Source organism: Mauremys mutica, chromosome 7, assembly GCF_020497125.1.
Source record: "Mauremys mutica isolate MM-2020 ecotype Southern chromosome 7, ASM2049712v1, whole genome shotgun sequence".
NCBI lineage: Eukaryota > Metazoa > Chordata > Testudines > Geoemydidae > Mauremys > Mauremys mutica.
In genome coordinates this window covers 123,711,405-123,731,377 of record NC_059078.1, presented here as the reverse complement: position 1 = coordinate 123,731,377, position 19,973 = coordinate 123,711,405, and the positions used below count along the sequence as shown (strand labels likewise).

At 43.9% G+C, this 19,973-nt stretch overlaps 1 protein-coding gene across 3 annotated transcripts in view; it reads right to left on the bottom strand.

Moving 5' to 3' along the window:
* The window catches only part of CFAP43 (cilia and flagella associated protein 43), an 84,953-nt gene that overhangs the window by 12,666 nt on the left and 52,314 nt on the right, over positions 1–19,973 (bottom strand). For all 3 annotated transcript variants that reach the window (XM_045023861.1, XM_045023862.1, XM_045023863.1), the window contains 7 exons: positions 18,315–18,440; positions 17,670–17,774; positions 16,110–16,226; positions 15,525–15,737; positions 7,697–7,903; positions 5,876–5,965; positions 254–331 (listed from right to left, as the gene is read on the bottom strand). In XM_045023861.1, coding sequence (XP_044879796.1) covers positions 254–331; positions 5,876–5,965; positions 7,697–7,903; positions 15,525–15,737; positions 16,110–16,226; positions 17,670–17,774; positions 18,315–18,440 — 936 coding nt within the window. The remainder of the gene's footprint in view (positions 1–253; positions 332–5,875; positions 5,966–7,696; positions 7,904–15,524; positions 15,738–16,109; positions 16,227–17,669; positions 17,775–18,314; positions 18,441–19,973) is intronic.

Sequence of the window (19,973 nt, the reverse complement as noted above, 5' to 3'; positions counted from 1 at the left end):
TCCATTGCTTAACTCCTTTAGAAATATTTGCACTGCTAGTGAAAATTCATATTTATACAAAAATATCAAAGGTTTCCTCTTTCAACACAATTCTTATGACAAGACATTTTCTCAGGAGTGGTGCTTAAGGCAAATTTTCACCATTTCTGTCCTTTTAAAATTCTTGGAATTCCAGTTAAAATTCAAAAATGGTGAATTTTATTCAGTTCTAATCACAACTGTTACTTTAAATTATATGAGAGAAACAACTCACTATCTTCAAGATGTCTTCCTTTTTGATTTCTAGGACCCCACCCATCATGTCATAAAGGGCACGTTGTCTTGCACTGTTCTGGAAAAAACAACAAATGAAAAGAAAATGCTGCAGAACAGGATACTTGGATGGCTTAGGCCTTTCACCTCTACGATGCCAATGAGAATCTGTGATATGTCGCCAGTGAATGAAATGCTGACCTATGTGAAATACATTAGCAATCTCAGTCTGATTTTTGGTGGACAGATGCCCATTTATCAAGCAACCATCACTACAATGGGCACCCTAGTTTTTTCAGAAGGGAGGTTCTTAGATTGCTTGCTCATTTCCATTCCATGTTAGGCGTGCACAGTCCCTGGAGATTTTTTTCCTCAGTGGCATCCTACAGATCCTGGTGAAGGCGTCCCTACTGTCGCTTGGCCCACTGGAAAGTGGGCTATGCAGGTTCAATGGCCTTTTTGGAATCCATGGGGTTTTCCCTCAGTACCGGGTCTGCCTTTCAGATGCTTCTACTTGGTGGTGTCTGAGAGAAGGGCTCCTCTGTCACAGTGATCAGCACACGACCCAGACTTTGGTACCAAGCCCAGTACCAATATTCAAGACTTGGTACTACATGATGTGATCAGTGCAGAAGAAGAGGGGGAAGGCCCCTGCCAGTGCAGGCCTCTTCCTTCCCATATGAAGCAGTCGGGGTTGAGTGGCTTGACACCTCAGGGCAACTTCAGAGCTCACCAAGAGCTATTGTAAAGGGCAGCTCTGAACCTAGGGCTGGAAGTGGAGGTGCTTAAAGAATCCTCCCAGAGCCTGATAGGCATCTTGGCTGCGGTGGCCCTACCCCTCAATGAGACTGTTATGGGTCCAGTCAGAAACCAATGGCAGACCCCCATCCTCTCTGCCCCCCACTTCATAAAGAGCAGAGAAAAAGAACTTTGTTGCTGCCAAAGGATATGAGTACCTATATTCCCATCCCCCTCACGGATCCCTTGTGCTTGTAGCAGCCAACGAAAGAGAGAGGCAATGGCTGCAGGGTGCAGCCCCCAAGGCGAAGGATTCAAAGAAGCTGGACCTATTTGGTAGAAAGATTTATCCTACTGAGAGGTTACAGCTTGCATTTCCAACCAGCAGACCTTGCTAGGAAGGTACAACTATAACGTCTGGGACTCCCTGTCAAAATTCAAGGACTCACTGCCCCAGGAGTCCAGACAGGACTTCTGCTGTCTTGTGGAGGAAGGGAGGGCTATAGCCAGGGCCCCCCTCCAGGTGGCCCTAAACACAGCTGACATGGCTGGCAGAACTATGGCATCAGTGGCAGACCTGCGAAGGTGCTCTTGGCTATAATCCTTGGTTCTACCACCGGACATTCAGCTGTCCATTCAGGACCTCCCGTTTGAGATAACTTCCCTGTTCTCTGAACAGACAGATGCAAAGCTCCACGGCCTGAAGAACTCTAGGGCCACCCTCAAGTCTTTGTGCCTTTGTGCTCCAACACCTTTGAGGAAGCACTTCAGACCTCAGCAACCAGTCAGCTTCTCGTCTCCGCCACCATGTCAGGACCTGTTTAAGAAATGAAGCAGGGATTATAAGCACAGGCAACTGTCCCCATCCGCTTCAGCCTCTTTACTGGGCCCTCACAGATATCCAGGAGGCTCCAAGCACAACTTCTGAAGGGGTGCCCGAGGGCGTTATGTCAGTTCACGTACCAGATCCTGCCTTCCCTTTGTTTTCACACTGACTCTCCTACTTCAGACCAGCGTGGTCCCTCATCACCTTGGACCACTGGGTGCTGAGTATGGTGGAGGAAGGTTATGCCCTTCAGTTTTCTTCCACCCTCCCACCATCCCTGTCCCTCTTCAGGGACCCTCCTCACCAGCAACTTCTAGTCCAGGAGGTGCAAGCCCTCCTAGGGACCATGGAGGAGGTGCCTCAGAACTTGACAGGGAAAGTTTTCTCCCATTATTTTCTAATCCTGAAGGCCAAAGAGGGTCTCCGACCCATCCTAGACCTGCATTGCTTTAATAATTATCTCAAGAAACTGAAGTTCCGCATGGTCTCCCTGGTCTCCATTATTCCCTCCCTGGATCCAGGGGACTGGTACTCTGCCCTCGACTGGAAAGATGCCTATTTCCACATCTTCATTTTTCGGGGCCACCGAAGGTTCCTCAGGTTCATTGTGAACCTGACGCACTACTAAGTCACCGTCCTCTGCTTCGGCCTGTCAGCAGCCCCTCGGGTTTTCACAAAATGCATGGCAGTGGTGGAGGCTTCCTCAGAGGTGAAGGGTATGAATCTGCCCTTACTTCAATGACTGGCTGATCACGTGCTGGTCCAAGGCCTGCATCTGCCTGATCCAAGCTACCTTCTGAGGCCTGGGGCTATTGATAAATGAACAGAAGTCACCTCTTGTTCCCATCCAGAGGATAGAGTTTATTGGTGCAGTGCTTGATTGCACCTGAGCCAGAGCCTTCCTCCCAGAGGCTCACTTCCAGACAATGTCATCTCTGATATAGCGGGTCAAGGCCCACCCTGTCATGACAGCTCATTTCTGCCTCAAGCTTTTAGGTCACATAGCCACATGCACATACATGGTGCAGCACGCGAGACCACACCTCAGACTCCTTCTAGCTTGGGTGCCTTTGGTATACTCGCTGAGCCATCACCATTTGGACTTGGTGCTTACAGTTCCAGCCCTGGTCCTTGCTTCCCTCGACTGGTGAAGGGATCCCCGGTCAGTAGGCTTGGGCACTCCCTTCATCAGTCTCCAAAACTCAGTATCCCAAATCTCGAATGCATCTGAGCTAGGTTGGGGGGGGGGCTCACCTTGAACACCTCAGGACTCAAGATCTGTGGTCCCAGGAGGAGCTCTCCTTGCACATAAATGTCAGAGAGCTCAGAGTGTTTTTACCCCAGATTGCAGGCAAGATTGTGCAAGTTCTTATGGACAACACGGCAGCCATGTTTTACAACACCAGGCAGGGAGGTGCACACTCTTCCCCACTCTGTTAAGAGGTTATTCGCTTGTGAGAATTCTGTGTGAAGCACTCAATCCACCTTGAAGCTTCTCACCTTCTGGGAGCCCAGAACAATCTGGCAAATCACCTAAGCAGATCTTTCTCCTCTCACCACGAGTGGTTCCTTTGCCCTGATATAGCCAGGATCATCTTCCATTGGTGAGGGACTCCCCTCATAGACATGTTCACAATCAAGCAAAACAGGAAGAGACAATAGTTTTGCTCTCTGCCTGGGTGCAAAATCCAGGCTCACTCACGGATGCCTTCCTGCCCCCTTGGACAAAGCATCTGTTCTGTGCATTTCCTCCCATTCCTTTCGTGCATAAAGTCTTACTCAAAGTCAAGCAGGACAGAGCAAAGTTTATTCTCATAGCCCCAGCATGGCCACACCAGCCCTGGTTCAGCACGTTATTGGACCTGTTAGTAGTGACCCCACTGCCACGCCCTCCCCTCCCAGACCTTATCTCACAAGATCATGGCCAATTGCTCCACCCAAACCTCAAGGCCCTTCACCTGACCATATGGAAGCTCCATGGTTGAGCTGGCTGTTTGGAGCAAGTCCACCAGGTATTGCTAAGTAGTAGGAAAGGTATGGATGACTTACCTTGCCAAGTGGAAGCATTTTTCCATGGGGTCATCCCAACGAGGCCTCTCACCCGCTAGGTCAACACTCCAGTCCGTGCTGGAGTATCTGCTTCATCTGAAACAACAGGGCCTAGCCACATCGTCGATTACTGTACACCTAGCAGCCATTTCCACCTTCCACTCTCTGGTGGATGGTAGGTCCGTCTTTTCATGAAATGTCCATACACTTCCTCAAAGGTTCAGAGAGACTTTACCCTCAAATTCATGAACTCATTCCCCCGTGGGACCTAAACTTGGTCCTAATCAAGGCTCATGAGCCCTCCCTTTGAGTTGCTGCCATCGTGCCCTTGTCATATCAATCATGGAAGGCCAGCTTCCTGGTAGCGATTACCTCAGCCAGGCGGGTCTCAGAGATCAGGGCCCTTACATCCGAACCCCTGTATACGGTGTTCTTTAAGGACAAGGTACAACTTTGCCCTCACTCTGCATTCCTTCCGAAGGTGGTTTTGCAGTTTCATAGTAATCAGGCTATTTTTCTGCCAGTTTTCTTCCCAGAAATAAGAATGTGGAGGAGCAGCGTCTTCACATCTGGCCTTCTACATAGAAAGGACCATGCCATTCCGTAAATCCATGCAGCATTTTGTGGCAGTAGCAGACAGGATGAAAGGCCTATTGGTTTCAGCCCAGAGAATTTCATCCTGGATCACTTCCTGCATTTGCATGTGCTATGAGTAGGTGGAGGTCTCATCACCTGCCATCTTGACTGCTCATTTGACAAGAGCTCAGGCTTCATCAGCGGCGTTTCTAGCCCAGGTCCTGATCTAGGACATTTGCAAGGTAATGACCTGGTCATTGGTACATAACTTCTCTTCCCACTATGCCATCACCCAGCAGGCTACAGATGATGCCAGATTTGGTAGGGCAGTGTTGCAAATCACATGTCCATGAACTCTGAACCCACCTCCTTGGGTACCACTTGGGAGTCACTTAACGTGGAATGGATATGAGCAAGCACTCGAAGAAGAAAAAACAGCTGCTGACCTTTCCATCATTTCTCTTTGAGATGTGTTGCTCATGTCCATTCCACGACTCACCCTCCTTTCCCTCGGTTGGAGTTAGCTGGCAAGAAGGAACTGAGAAGGTGCAGGGCTGGCTGGGCCCCTTATACTGGCGCATGAGCACACAGCACTAGAGGGTATTAGAGCCAGCCCGACGGATACCACTCCGGCAACTATGCACGCAGTGTGCACACACCTAATGTGGAATGGACATGAGCAATACATCTCGAAGAACAAAAGTTACGGAAAGGTTAGTAACTGTTTTGTCAATGGAGGCACAGGCATGACCTACTTACTTACTCTTATTAGGTGGTCAAGGTTTAGTGTGAGGGAAGGTTCCACTATCACTGCCTAGGTTATACCTATTCTTTGGCCAGATATTTCTTCAAGGCTGTCGCATATACATACTTTTTAAAGCCAGAAGGGACTATTGTGATAATCTAGTCTGACTCCTGCAAAATGCAGGCCAAAAAGCCTCACCCAAAAATATCTGCATCAAACCCATAACTTTTGACTGAGCTAGAGCACATCTTTTAGAGCACTATCCAGTCTTAAAATCTGTCAAGCTGACACCTTTCACCAACACTAAATATTTTTTTTAATAGCACCCCTAACTTAAACCTAAAATCTGATTTAGTTGGGGAGTGGTCCTGCTTTGAGCAGGGGGTTGGACTAGATGACCTCCTGAGGTCCCTTCCAACCCTGAGATTCTATGATTCTATGATACTTTGAGCAGGGAGTTGGACTGGATGACCACCTGAGGTCCCTTCCAACCCTGATATTCTATGATTCTATGATCTCTATTTAGTTCTGATTGTAAAGGATGGTGAAGGAACTGGACTGTAATATATTTAACTATAATTGCAATAATTCCCCAGTGCTAAGTGAGTGGAATGTACCAATACAAAATTAACATTATTAAACAAAATTGAAGATATTTAGCAAGGAAAATACTGCTTCAACAAAAGTACCAGAGCAGCAAGACGTCTTTCCATTTCAATCTTAGCCATCATTTCCGCTTTTGCTCTCTGCTGTGGGGTAAGGTATTTTTCGACTTTAATCTGTGAAGACAAAGAGAATAAGCTCAGGTTTTCCTCTGGGTAGGGAACTGACAATGAATTTTTGGAAAAACATAATAATATGGGCTAGAGTGCTTATTTCTTTGTATCACTGCTCTTAGTAATACTCCTCAAAATGTTCACTCTCTTGTGAATATACAGTACAGATTTCTCTGCGCATAGTCCAAAAGCCATACTCTAAACTAAGAACACACAAGCTCTTTCCATTTTTCCTCCTGTAGATTGTGTTTTGTATGTTATGCATCTGGGTTTTGTGATATTGGAATGGAGGGGACTGGAACATCTCCCTCATCTAAAATCACATTACTATCATTACTCCCTTCCTTGTATCCTGTCACTGATTCCTTTATCTACTTTAGGGGCAGGGATAGCACGGTGGTTTGAGCATTGGCCTGCTAAACCCAGGGTTGTGAGTTCAATCCTTGAGGGGGCTACTTGGGGATCTGGGGCAAAAAAAAAAAAAAAAAAAAGAAAATTGGTCCTGCTAGTGTAGGCAGGGGGCTGGATGCAATGACCTGCCAAGGTCCCTTCCAGTTCTAGGAGATTGGTATATCTCCAATTATTACTTACTGTAGATTCAAGCTCCCTGTGTCCTCTTCTTCATGGTTTTGTATTACTCTGCCTCCAGTTATAGTGCAACACTTAAGTCAAACATTAAAAAGCTCAAGTTCTGTTCTAGATCTAGAACCCATGGACTCTGAGTACATTCTACATGTGGCAAAAATACCACCACTAGTGTGTATGTCACACAAAACAAGGTGATGGCATGTGTGTTTTCAGGACTGACATGATGTAGAGGAATGCACAAACCTGAAATAAAAGAGGATCCTGCAACCAAATCTCATTTTGGGAGAGAAGACAGAGAGAAAAAGTGTAGATCAGATTAATAGATAGTGTATGCCAGGAATTCTGTGATGATTCATAACTTGCTAATTGAATTTAGAGGTACTATGCTATCTATGCTTTGACACCAAAGTGATAGATACTAGCACCTGCAAAAACTGCTGATTTGGGATAAATTCAGACGCTGTACAGAAGGCAGATGATTGCCTATGAAGACATCACATTGAAAAAACAAATGTGTGAAACAACATAAAAGACTTTCACTCTAAGTCCCATCACAATCCATCATAGGTTTGCAGCAACAAAATTGTTACCATCTGATGGCTGTTCAATGACGTATATGAAACAAAGTAGTGATCTCAGTCCAGTTTCTAGTGGCTAGGTATCCACTTCACAATTAACACCCTTACTGATAACTACTGCATGGGACTCAGAGATGAACAGAGAAACTAAACCAGGCTCTCTCTGCCACAGAGGTGATCCCTCCAGGTCAGGGTTGAGGCATGTGGTCTGGGCACGGTGACTGTTTGAGTCTACTGTCCATGCCATGCTGTACATGTTCTATGGATAAACAGAAGGCTTTGTTTTCCAGAGATGTTAGTGTAGCATCTTTACAAGCACTAAATTTAACTTTTTTACGAAGATTTTTACACATTTCTTTCCACTCTACAGACAGAATTATTCAGAATCTTCCACCAAAAACTGGAACATCCAAGGTAAGGCAGAGTACAAAAAAGGGTGAATGTGTATATAGACGCATCAGTTTTATGGCTACTTTCTTTATACTGACATAATGGCTCAAAATGATGGCGAACCAGAGAACTAAGTTTGCACAAGTGGATAAAAGGGAACGATTTATTTTTCAGATACCTCTGAATCCTGGACAGTGAGAGCTCGCTCTGGTATCTCATCATCTGTCAGAGCTGGCTCCCAGACCTCCTCCTGGAGTTCGAGCTGTTCCACGATTTCTTGGATCCGCAGGTTCCTTTCCTTTACACGTGCAATCTCCTGCTCCTTCTGTCGAGCAACGGTGTCAAACTCCTTATTAAAGGCAGTTTTCACTTTGTAAATGATGTCCTGAAATACCAGACAAGGAAATGACAACACTGAAAGGGTCACATCTTTCTTGACTGGACACCACTCACCAACAAGTCAGAAGACAGAAAACCAAGTGTGTCTGTGTGTGCCTGTGTGTGTAAACTACCACACCTCCTTCATAATAGCCCTAAATGCAAAATTCTAGTTTTATTAAGCATGCGAATGCTAACTGAGATGGGGAAAATGGGAGGCAGAGCTAAAACTTATTTCTTCTGATTTCTTAGAACTATTCCATGCCTTTTCTGATACGTCATACCATCTGGCAAAGCCGCTGTTGTAAATAACATACTGTCAAAAATAGATTTAAAAAATTAGGCAAACATTGGTTTCTAACCTGGGAATACATGATTAGATATTATGATAAGACATATACACAAGGCAGCAGAGTTTAGGTTGTGTGAGCAATCTTAATTTTATTTCCTGCTTTTGAGTGCTGTAGTCTGTAAACTTAAAATTGCTTCTGAATGGAACAGCATTATATAGTACATATTTATGCACATAAAGTACCAATGAAATTAGTGTTTCAAGTGTGTGAAACAAAGCAGAGGTCAAATACACGATTTTTAAAAGCCTGTATGCTAAGTGGATGAAGTCTTTCTTCAGTCTATGTAATTTATCTCAATGAAGAGAACTGGATTATTAAGAAGAAAAATATGCATCTTTCCTATTATGCCTATTATACTAGAATGAAACATAATCAGTGGTTGAATTAGGCTATTCAAAATGCATGTTTCAAGATACCTAGCCACATACAATTTGTGTGTAACGATAAATATTTTTGTTCATGATTGTCTAACCTATTTCTGGCATAATCAGTACTAAAGCTGTGTGGCAGATGAGATACAATTCAGCAGAAAGAGAAGGTTACTCACGCTGTGCAGTAACTGAGGTTCTTTGAGATGGGGGTCTCTGTGGGTGCTCCACTTCAGGTGTTGGTGCGTCCCTGTGCCTTTGATCAGAGAATTTCAGCAGCAGTGTCTGTCCGGGTCACACATGCGCATTGTCCCCATCTCGCACCGCTGTCGGTGCCTATCTAGTGTGCGCTAACCAACCCGCCTTGGTTCCTTTAATACTGTAGAGTCTGGAAATTGAACTCCAAAGTAGAGGGGAGGAGGGGAGGTAGTGGAGCACTCACAGGGACGTGGACATCCATCTTGAAGAACTTCAGTTACTGAACAAGTTGAGTAACCTTCTCTTCTTCTTCTTCTTCTTGGAATGACTCTGTGGGTGCTCCACTTCAGGTGACTATCAAGCACTGCCCCACATTGGATGGAAAGGGCTTCAGAGTTGACACTGTAAGACCTAGGAGTGCATCCAACCTTGAACTCTGGGCGATTACAAAACACTACGCCAACATGTGTGCAGACATCCAAGTGACTGCTTTAAATATGTCTATGGCTGGTATGTTGTTTAGAAAGGTCACTGAAGTTGAAAGGGATCTGGTAGAGTGAGTTTTGATCTCTGATGGGGATTGCAGATTCTTTTGTTGATAACAGAGGTGAATGCACTCAGAGATCCATTTAGATAGTGGAGCCTTTAGAATGTTCTGTAGTGGAAATGGAAAGCCTCGGAGATTTTCTGAAAAGCTTAGTTCTGTCGAGGTAGAATGTTAGTGCACACCCACTAGAATATGTAGTCTAGAATATGTAGTACTGAATCCTGTGTGTTCCCGTGAGGTTTGGAGAAGAATGAGGGAAGATGGACTGGTTGATTTATGTAGAAGGATGAAGATACTTTAGGTAGAAATTTTGGGTGGGGTCTTAGTGTGACCTTGTCCTTGAAAAGGATGGTGTAAGGTTGGTGTGCATTGAGGCCCCCTACTTCGCCCACTCGGTGGGTTGATGTGATAGCCACTAAGAACGCCACCTTCATCAATAGATGCATCAGAGAGCATGTTGCTAAGGGTCTGAATGTGGGTCCAGTGAGGCAGCATAACACTAAGTTCAAGTCCAAAGGTGGAGTAGGTACACGCACTTCAGAGTAAAAGTTCTTGATACCCGTAAGGAAATGTTTGGTGATCATATAGGCAAATATCAATGTCCTGTTGAACTTGTGGTGAAAAGCATGAATAGCCCGCGAGATGTATCTTGATCAAGCTAATGGAGTGTCCATATGTCTTTAGTCTTAAGATATTGTTCAATACCAAGGGTAGGGGTGCAGAAATGGCACTAATTTGTTTGTTCTGGCACCATATGTAGAACCTCTTCCATTTGTGAAGGTAAGTATTGTGCGTGGTTGTCCTTCTACTGTTTAGTAATATGTCTTTAACTTGTTCCAAACATGCTAGTTCATCATGATGGAACCATATAGGAGCCATGCTCTGAGATGAAGTCTCTCCAGGTATGCGTGGTGAACCTGTCGGCATCCTGTGATAGAAGGTCATTAATAAATTCTGCAAGTTTGGAGTAGTTTACATGGTTGTACTTTGCCATCAATGCTGAGTAACTGGCAATTACTCAGTGGAAGGGTGTGTGGTGCGCATACCATCATCTGCAATAGTTATGAGTACCAAGTGTGTCTGGGCTTCATTGGGGCTATCAGTATGACTTTGGCCTTATTGGTACATATTTTGTGTATCACCCTCGATAACAGAGGGATCGGGGGAATACGTATCTCAGGGGTGCTGAGGAGGAAGGCATCCCTCAGGGATTGGGGCCCCAAATCTGCTCTCAAGCAGAATTGTGGGCATTTGTAGTTCTGGGATGTTGTGACGAGGTCGATGGATGGGTGACCCCAGTGTTTGAAGAATATGTTCTGTAGGACCACATTGTTTAGTTCCCATTCATGATCCCAGGAAACTTCTCTGCTCATTGTATCTGCAGTAGTATTTTGATGACCTGGAAAGTTGAGGCTGAGATTCTGACATTGGGCCGGATAAACAATAGTTTCATAACTTCGGTGCATAGGGAGTGTGAATGCACACCTCCCTGTCGGTGCATTCACACTCCCATGCAGGCAATGTTGTCTGTCATTATCTGTATTGTGACAAAGTCAGGCCGTGCAGCTGCAAAAGGGTCCTGTTAGCCCTAGAATGTTAAAGGCTCTTTTTCCTACAAACTGAGAAGGGGTTACCTCAGATCAATTAGGGACACCTGAATCCAATTAAGGTCTGCCTGAGGCCTTTAAAAAACTCACCTCTGGGCAGAGACAAGCAGGGAGAGAGAGAGACAAGCTATTGCCAGGCTAGTGGCAGCAGGGAAATAAGCTTCTCAGAGTAAACCCGAGAAACCTCTTGTGAGCCGGGTGTATGGTAACATGGAAATAGGTGTCTTGGAGTTCGAGGGCGGAAAACCAGTCTCCCTGTTCGAGTGCTGGTATTATTGTTGCTAGTGTGACCATCTAGAACCTTTGGACCTTTACAAATCTGTTGAGTTTTCTGAGGTGTAGAGTAGGCCTCCATCCTCTGTTCTTTTTCTGGGTTAAGAAGTACTGGGAATAAAAGCCCTTCCCTCTGTGTTGAGATAGTACTGGTTCTATGGTGCCCAGATGTAATAGGTGGTTAACTTCCTGCCGTAGAAGTTGTTTGTGAGAGGGGTCCCTAAAAAGGGACTGGGGAGGGAGGGTGGGTAGGGGGGATGGAGATTAACGGTACCACATAGCCTGTATGGGTTATTTCTAGGACCCATCTGTCTATGGTGATGGAAGTCCATGCCAAATAGAAAGGGGTCAAACAGTGACCAAAATGGGGATGGACGATGGCGTCAGCACTGGTGGGTGGAGGAGGTTGCTTGGACTCTCAACCACACCCCCAAAAATTGTTGTTTAGCAGAGGATGGTTGAGAAGCAGATGATTGAGGTGGATGTGGTTGACACCTCGAAGGTCTCTGCCTCTGTCTCTGTGTCTTGTAGTGTCTCTGTTGTTGAGTGTATGGGGTGGATTGTGTGCTCTGGTAGGGATAATATCTACCCTGTTTTCTTTTGGTTGCAGGTGTGTATATCCCCAAAATGCAGAGAGATGCCTGAGAGTCCTTCAGGGTGTGGAGGGGGTTGTGGAAGCAGGGAAAGAAAGAGAGGGTTTAAGTGCAGCCATTTAAGTGTCAGAGACAGAGCAACTGTTCTGCCAAGTCTTAGCCTAATATCGCGAGACCTGTAGAAGCAGGGCTCATGTCAGAAGCAAGTGGAAAACAGCCGACTAGTCAGTGTGACTTAGCCGTGAGATAACAATGTTTGAGAAGAGAAAGTGAGAAATACTGAAATAGATAGCAAATAGCCTAAATAAAATACAGATGTTTTTAATTTATGCGCGGCACAAAGAGGCATAAATGCTTGTGTGATTTGGCTTGTACCTCAGAAACTGAGGCAGAGATGCTTTCTGTCAGCTGTGTTCTTCCCTTGCAATTGCATGTCCTGAATAAAGCCGTCTCTGATTTTGTTGCTTCCAACTGAGAGTTCGTTTCTTCCACAGCGTCATCTGTCTTCGAGGCAAACAGTTTCTGGCCATCAAAGGGGAGGTTCTCCACTGTGGACTGTACTTCCTTGGGCAAACAGGACAGGTGAAGCCACGATGCTTCTGGACGGTTCTGGACAGAAGTTGACCCTCAGTTAAGATGGATTTGAATTGGTCCCTTTTCTCTCCTGGGATCTCATTAATAAATTCTGCAAGTTTGGAGTAGTTTACATGGTTGTACTTTGCCATCAATGCTGAGTAACTGGCAATTCGAAATTGCAAGGTTGCTGATATGCAGGCCTTGCGGCCAAAAAGGTCTAGTCATTTCCACTCTTTGTCATATGGGGTGGATCTATATTGTTATTGCTGGTTGAGTGGTCGACAACTGGAGAGTTTGGTGCTAGGTGGGAAAATAAAAAGTCCATCCTTTTTGAGGGGACATAATACTTTTTATCGTCTCTCTTGCAGGTAAGCGGCATTGTTGCCGGGGTGTGTCAAATGGTTTTGGCTAGTTCCATGAGCACATCGTTTATTAGAAGTGCTAGTTCTGAAGCCAACAAGGTTTGCAGGATGTCTAGCAACTTATGGGACTCTGGGATCTCCTCTAGAGGGGTCTCTAGGCCGTCTGCAACTCTCCTGAAGAGTTCTTGAAAGTGTTTGAAATCGTCCGCGCCTGTGGGTGGTGGAGGCTTTATGGCCTCATCTGGGGAAGAAGAAGAAATACTGGCAGGTGGTGTCCTGTCCTGTTTCAGGGCTTCCTCTTGTTCCTCAAAGCTTTCCCTCAATGGGCTCTGATGGTGCAACCACAGAGGATGGTGGAGGAGATCTAATCCTTTTCCTGTAGGGACTTGGGGGCTTGGGATATTGCCTCCTGTATGCAGGGGCGGCTCCAGGCCCCAGCACGCCAAGCGCGTGCTTGGGGTGGCAAGCTGCGGGGGGCACTCTGCCGGCACCATAAGGGCGGCAGGCAGGCTGCCTTCGGTGGCTTGCCTGCGGAGGGTCCGCTGGTCCCGTGGCTTGGGAAGACCAGCTGGACCAGCGGTCCCTCTGCAGGCAAGCCGCTGAAGGAAGCCTGCCTGCCGTGCTTGGGGCGGCAAAATGCCTAGAGCCGCCCCTGCCTGTATGCAGCCGAGGGGTCCCAATAAGGCCACTGTGTTGGTGATGGCATAAGTGGAGGGATCCATGGGTAACCATACCGGGTCTGGGTATCAGGTCTGGGATGAGGTGTCGGCCACACAGGTGATCCTATTGCAGTAGGTCAGACAGGAGAGCAGTGGTGTGATGAGAAAACACCTTGCTGCTCATTATCCTCCTTGCAGAAAAATGGAGGGGCCGGTGGTGAAGCAGGTTGGCCTGGTACTATGCCTACCAGGGATATGTTGGTGCCAAAGAGCTGGGATTCAGGTGCTGATGACACAAGCAAGTCCTCGTGTTGTGGAAAATGGAATGGTACTGATGGTTTTGATGCTAAAGTGGTTGGTGCTGACAGTGCTGTTGCAGCTGCAGACATTGGTGCTGATACCTGTGTGCTCTGCATTTTTGGAGCAGGTGATGGTCCCATAGTCTGTGGGGAGAGTCTCGGTGCTGGTATCTTTTGGTGGTTCCATCAGTACTTGAGATTCCCGTTTATGCATCCCAGGATCACATTAGCTCTTTTGGCCACAGCATCACATTGGGAGCTCATGTTCGGCTGATTATCCACCACAACCTTCCAATCTTTTTCAGAGTCACTACTTCCCAGGATAGAGTCCTGCATCCTGTAAGTATGGCCTGCATTCTTTGTTCTTATACATGTATATATATTTACATTTAGCTGTATTAAAATGCACATTGTTTGCTTGCACCCAGTTTACAAGGGATCCAAATCAATCTGAATCAATGACCTGTAACTCTTTATTATTTACCACTCCCCCAAGATTTGTGTTATCAGCAAAGTTTATCGGTGATTTTATGTTTTCTTCCAGGTCATTGATAAAAATGTTAAATAGGATAGGGCCAAGAACTGATCCCTGTGGGACTCCGCTGGAAACACATCTGATAATTTCCCCTTTACAATTACATTTTGAGACCTATCAGCTAAAGTTTTCTAAACAAAATGTCACGTACTACCGAGTCAAACGCCTTACAGAAATCTAAGTATATTACGTGCATACAATTGCCTTTGTCAACTAAACTTGTAATTTCATTAAAAAAAAAAAAAGCAAGTTTGACAGGATCTGTTATCTATAAATCCATGCTGATTTGCATTAATTACATTGCCCTCCTTTAATTTCTTATTAATTGAGTCCCATATCTGCCATTCCATTATCTTGCCCAGGATTGATGTCAGGTTGACAGGCCGATAATTTCCCAAGTCATCCTGTTTATCCTTTTTAAAAACCTTTCACACTAGCTTCCTTCCAGTCTCCTTGAACTTCCCTGGTGCTCCAAGACTGGTTGAAAAGCATCATTGATGGTCCAGCATGCTCCTCAGCCAGCTTTTTTAAAACTCGTGGATGCAAATTATCTGGACCTGCTGATCTTAAAATGTCTAACTTTAGTAGCTTCTGAGATATACTAGTGGAATGGAAAGAGTGTTATCACCATATGAGGAGACAATATAATTTGTTTTTCCCCAAATACAGAACAGAAATATTTATTGAACACTTCTATATTTTTTGCATTATTATTGATAATTCGACCATTTCCATCTAGTAAGGGAACAATATCATTGTCAGGATCTTTTTGTTCCCAATATATTTAAAAAACTCCTTCTCATTGTCCTTAACTCTGCTGGCCATAGATTTCTCTTGTGTCCCTTTGTTTCCCCATATCAATGTTCTACAATTCCTAGCATATAATTTATATTCATTTATATCAACTTCCCCTTTCTTCCATTTGCTATATATATTTTATATTTATTTAAAATTATATTTTAATTTTGTATAGCTACCTTCACTTCCCCTCTAAACCAGATCGGTTTTTTTAACCAGCAAAGCCTTCTTCCTCAGTTGTGGGATTGTGGCTTTTTAGGCATCTAGTAAGGAGTTCTTAAATAATAGAGATATCTCGGGATTTAAACAAGGGTGGAGTAATGAGCTGGGAGGAAAAGGAAAACTTTCATACAGCAGAAAAGTATATTGCTGAGAGAGAATCTAACAGCAACTCTGATTGGCTGAGAACCTGTACATGTGATAGTATCAATGCAGTAACACAAATGCATAAAGAGGTCACCTGCAGTAATATGATCTGATTAATTTTCTCCTCCCTGGTGTGCAGGTCCATTTGGTGGTATAAGATGGATGTGTCTCCCCCAAACTGAGCACTCAGGCTCCCAATCAGGGAATTGGAGGTGCTCTCATCAGTCACAGCTTCTTCTTCCACCTTCTCCCCTTCCTCCTTAGGTGGTACAGCCTGAGACTGAAACTCAACAATCTCCTTCCGAATCTGAATATCCAAAAACACAGCAGGTTGATCAACTGTATACATTATCTCAGAATCATCTGTGTAGAAAAGGCCCCTTAGTCCTTCCATTTATAGCTAATAGGATTCCTAAAAGTAATCAGTTCAAGAGGTACAATTCTACAATTAACCCCTAGTTCTAGGATGTAGACGAAATGCTTAAAATGAAATATATTTTTATACTAAAATAAACAATGCCTTTTATTTTTGTTTCTTCTTTAAGTTTTATTTGGGCTACTAATGGAGCTTAGAAACAAATGCCTACCTGTTTAAGCATAGCTAAGATGTTCTTGAAGAAGGCCCAGAGTTAACATATTTTCCTACTCTTTTGGGGAGTTGGGAGGAGTGAGATTCTACCTTAAGATCAGCTGACTCAATCTTCTTTAACTGCAGTACCCTTTCCAAGACTTCCAACTCTTCTTTACTACGTTCTTTCATTGGGTAATTCGTCACCTTATAGGCTGCATGGAAGCACTTGTAAAATGAGAAAAAAAAGACTAGAATAAAATTTCCCCAGTTAAAACACCATTCAGTTCAGCTGTTCTCCAAGAAGTTGGTAAACAGTTACAGTGACTCGGCTTTATTGCTATGAATAAAATTGAGGAGTAACCATAAGTAATACAAAATATTGAAGGGTCTTGAGAAGTTAAAATAAAGTTGATTTAAATGTCTTCAAAAATTAAAAAAAATAAAAATAAAACCACTCAAGAACCTGACCCTGTGCTCCTTACTCAGGGAGTTTTACTGGAATTAGAGTGCAGGACTGAGGCTTAGGTTTGCCCTATCTTTGGGATCTTCTGAGATCTTTTTATTTGTCCAATCATTGTCCTTCTATTTAATTTATAGGCTCAGCTGGGGTGGGAGTTGCCTTTCTTTGTGTTTCTAGCAGCTCTTAACAAATAATACAAATATAATAGCATTTACCAAGGCTAACTGCTAATCTACTTCAGAAGCAACTTGTTCTAGCAAGCTGCATAAAGGAATTCTGTAACAAAGTGGAATTTCCGGGTTGCTTGTTGGAAATCAACACCCAATGCTCCTCCAACTCAGAGCTGTGCAGTTCTCCAAACTCTGGGGAGGAAATATCGAAAGGTTTGTATGTAGAGCTGGGTAAAATTTGAATAGTTATTCACTGAAAAATGCAGTTTTGGTTGACTCAAAACTATTTGCAAATTGTACCTGATAATTTTGGCTGAGAAAAAGTTTTTCAGAGCAACCTTTAGAAAAAATGAGTGAATAGATTACAGTCAATTCACATAATACAAATTAAAAACAGAACAAGGAGCAAAAGTAAATGTTTCTATATATGAATAGATTAAATACTATTTTCTAGCACATTATTAGAACTGTATAACTAGATTAAATTTGAATCCACATCTCCTACCTCACAGATGCGTAATCACTAGACTATACGGTCATTCTCAGGGCATCTCTCTTTGGCCCAATGAATCTTTAAGCATTCATACAAAGTGGAACAGGAGAGACTGAGAGCAACTCACCCCAGTATAACCCACTCACCTGGCAGGAGAGAGCTTTGAGTTCAAGTTTCTGCTCCAGAATGGGGATTCAAACCTGGGTCTCCCACATCCAGGCAGGTGCTCTAGCTACTGGGCTAAAGGTTCAAAGGGGGAATGTACGCCTACATGTTAGCTGAAGCTGGCTCCGAACAGACTTTGCTGACAAATTCCAAACATTTTCAAAACCAAACTGGGTATTTTTCCTGATCTTTTGGTTTTCTGGCTGACCTGAAAATAGTCACCCAGCTCTAGCTGTATGTGTTTTGGGAAGCAGCAAGTTCTTTCCCATATGCTCTGCAAGCCCAAACTGTGGTAAGCTTCCTGCATACTTAGCCTCAATACCTTTATGAGTCCCGAACTGCAGGGGAAAGGTATGAAATAAAGTGACAGTAGAAGTTACCTTAATTGCATGACCTTTTATGGACATGGAGTCCCAGCATTCCTTTTGGATGATGTCACGCAGATAGCATTTGGCTAGATTCTCCATCTCAATCTCCTTCCTTACCTTTTGGGATTGGGGGGAGGGGGAGGGAAGGGGGCAGAGAGAGAAAGAAGGATGGGATGCAAAATAAAGCAATTTTCAATGGGTTCCTCAAGTAAACTTCACAGACATTCTGCATTACTAGTACTCAGCACTAAAAACACTGTAGTACTTCGCATCTTCAAACCACACCACAAATATTAAACATTTTACAGCAGAAAAAGGCAGAGAGGTTAAGTGATATGCCCAAGGTCACTGTGGGAAAGTCAGGGGTTAGAACTCAGTAGTTCTTGGCACAGACCAAGACACACATTTGTTTTTTGACTGCAAGATCGGTTCAATAACCAACCTGGTCCGTTCATTTCAAGGAGATCTTTTGTAATGCTAATGTATGTATTTAATGACAGTGTGGCAATCACATTTAGGCTGCTACTTAATTTAACACTTTACAAACTTTTCTGCTTGGATTTGCCCCTTTCATGCTCCCTCTCTCTTTGCTCCTACCTAATCCTCTCTCCCTTTCATTCTTATCATTTAAAACATTTTCATGCCATTCTACCATACCCTGGCCACTTCTTGTTCACTCTCCGCCTGCAGCCTTTCCTGTTCTTCAATGTCCAGGTTGAATTCCTGCTGGTCCAGTCTCTCAATATCAGGCACCTGTTCATTTTCATACATCATTTCCTGAATCTGAATTTTATTTAAAAAGTACAAGGAGCAAAAGTGAATTAATCTGCACATGAATAGACAGAATACTATGTTCTAGCACATCATTAGAACTGTGTATCAGGGCTTGTCTACACTTACATTTTAGAGTGCTCTAACTTGCTGGCTCAGGGGGGTGAAAAATCACCCCCCTGAGCATAGCAAGTCTGAGCGCTTTAAAGTGCTAGTGTAGACAGGCTCCGAGCGCTGGGAGCCCCTCGTGGAGGTGGATTACCAGAACTCTCTCCCAGCGCTTGCGCGCAACCACACTCACACTTCAAAGCATTCCCGCAGCAGCACTTTGAAGTTACCAGTGTAGACATACCCTCAGATAAGAGCTGTTCTATAAATCATCAAACTTTTAACTACCCTCATGTAGATTTCACAATCTGAGCTGAAGAGGGTTGTATATTCATGGGGGTTTATATATACATAAATATTTTTGTTCCTCTTTCTTTATGCTGGATTAGATGTGATATTTGAAATTAGTGTCTGAGTTCCTTTTAAGAATGATTATTTATTGTACAGCACGCTCAGTATTCTGGCTATGAGCACTTAGAAGAAATAGCTTATTTGCATTTTTGTATGGTTGTCTTAATTCATGTAACTTGAATACCTTTCATAACATGAGTATGAGTTTGCCAATTTTCTAAAGAGGGAGTTGCTTTATTTTTAGTAAAGTGAAAATCACTTATATAAATATTAGTATTAATAAATATCTATTTATTTTATTTGATAGCAGGCATTTTTAAAGAGACACTGTCAAAGGTGACAGACCCAAAATTTAACCTGTCCTAAAGGTGAAACTCTCTTTTGCAAATCTTGATCCTGAATTATCAATATTATCATCTACATTTTACATGCAGGGGGCTAAGCCACAGGTGTGTAGTGACTTGCCCAAGGTCACAGGAAGGTCAGTGGCAGAGCTAGGACCAGAACCCAGGATTTCCCATTTCCCAGTCCAGAGCTTAGGCACTGAATCAAAAGGCCTGTAAAATTGAATTAAAATACTACTGACTGTGGCCCAAATTCAGCAATGCACTTTAGGTCATGCTTAACTTTAAGCACCTGCTTAAATCCAACCCTTTCAGCAAAGCACTTAGGCCTTGATGCACTGAAGCATCCCTATTCAGAAAAGGCATTTAAATATGTACTTAGCTTTAGCATGTTTTTAAGTTCCAGTGAAGTCAAAAAGAACAGGAGTACTTGTGGCACCTTAGAGACTAACACATTTATTTGAGCATAACCTTTGGGGGGTACAGCCCACTTCATCAAAGTTATGTTTTAAGTTAACTTTAAGTTAAGCATGTGCTCAAGTGCTTTCCTGAATCAGGGCCCTTAGGGTATGTCTACACTTTGAGCTTGGGTTACGATTGAGTGGGAGAAATACTCCCACTCAACCAGCTTGCATGTTAAAATCAGAGTGTAGCCATGGCAGCACAAGTATCAGGAAGGACTAGCCACCCCGAGTATTTGCCTAGGGCAGGGGTCGGCAACCTTTCAGAAGTGGTGTGCCGA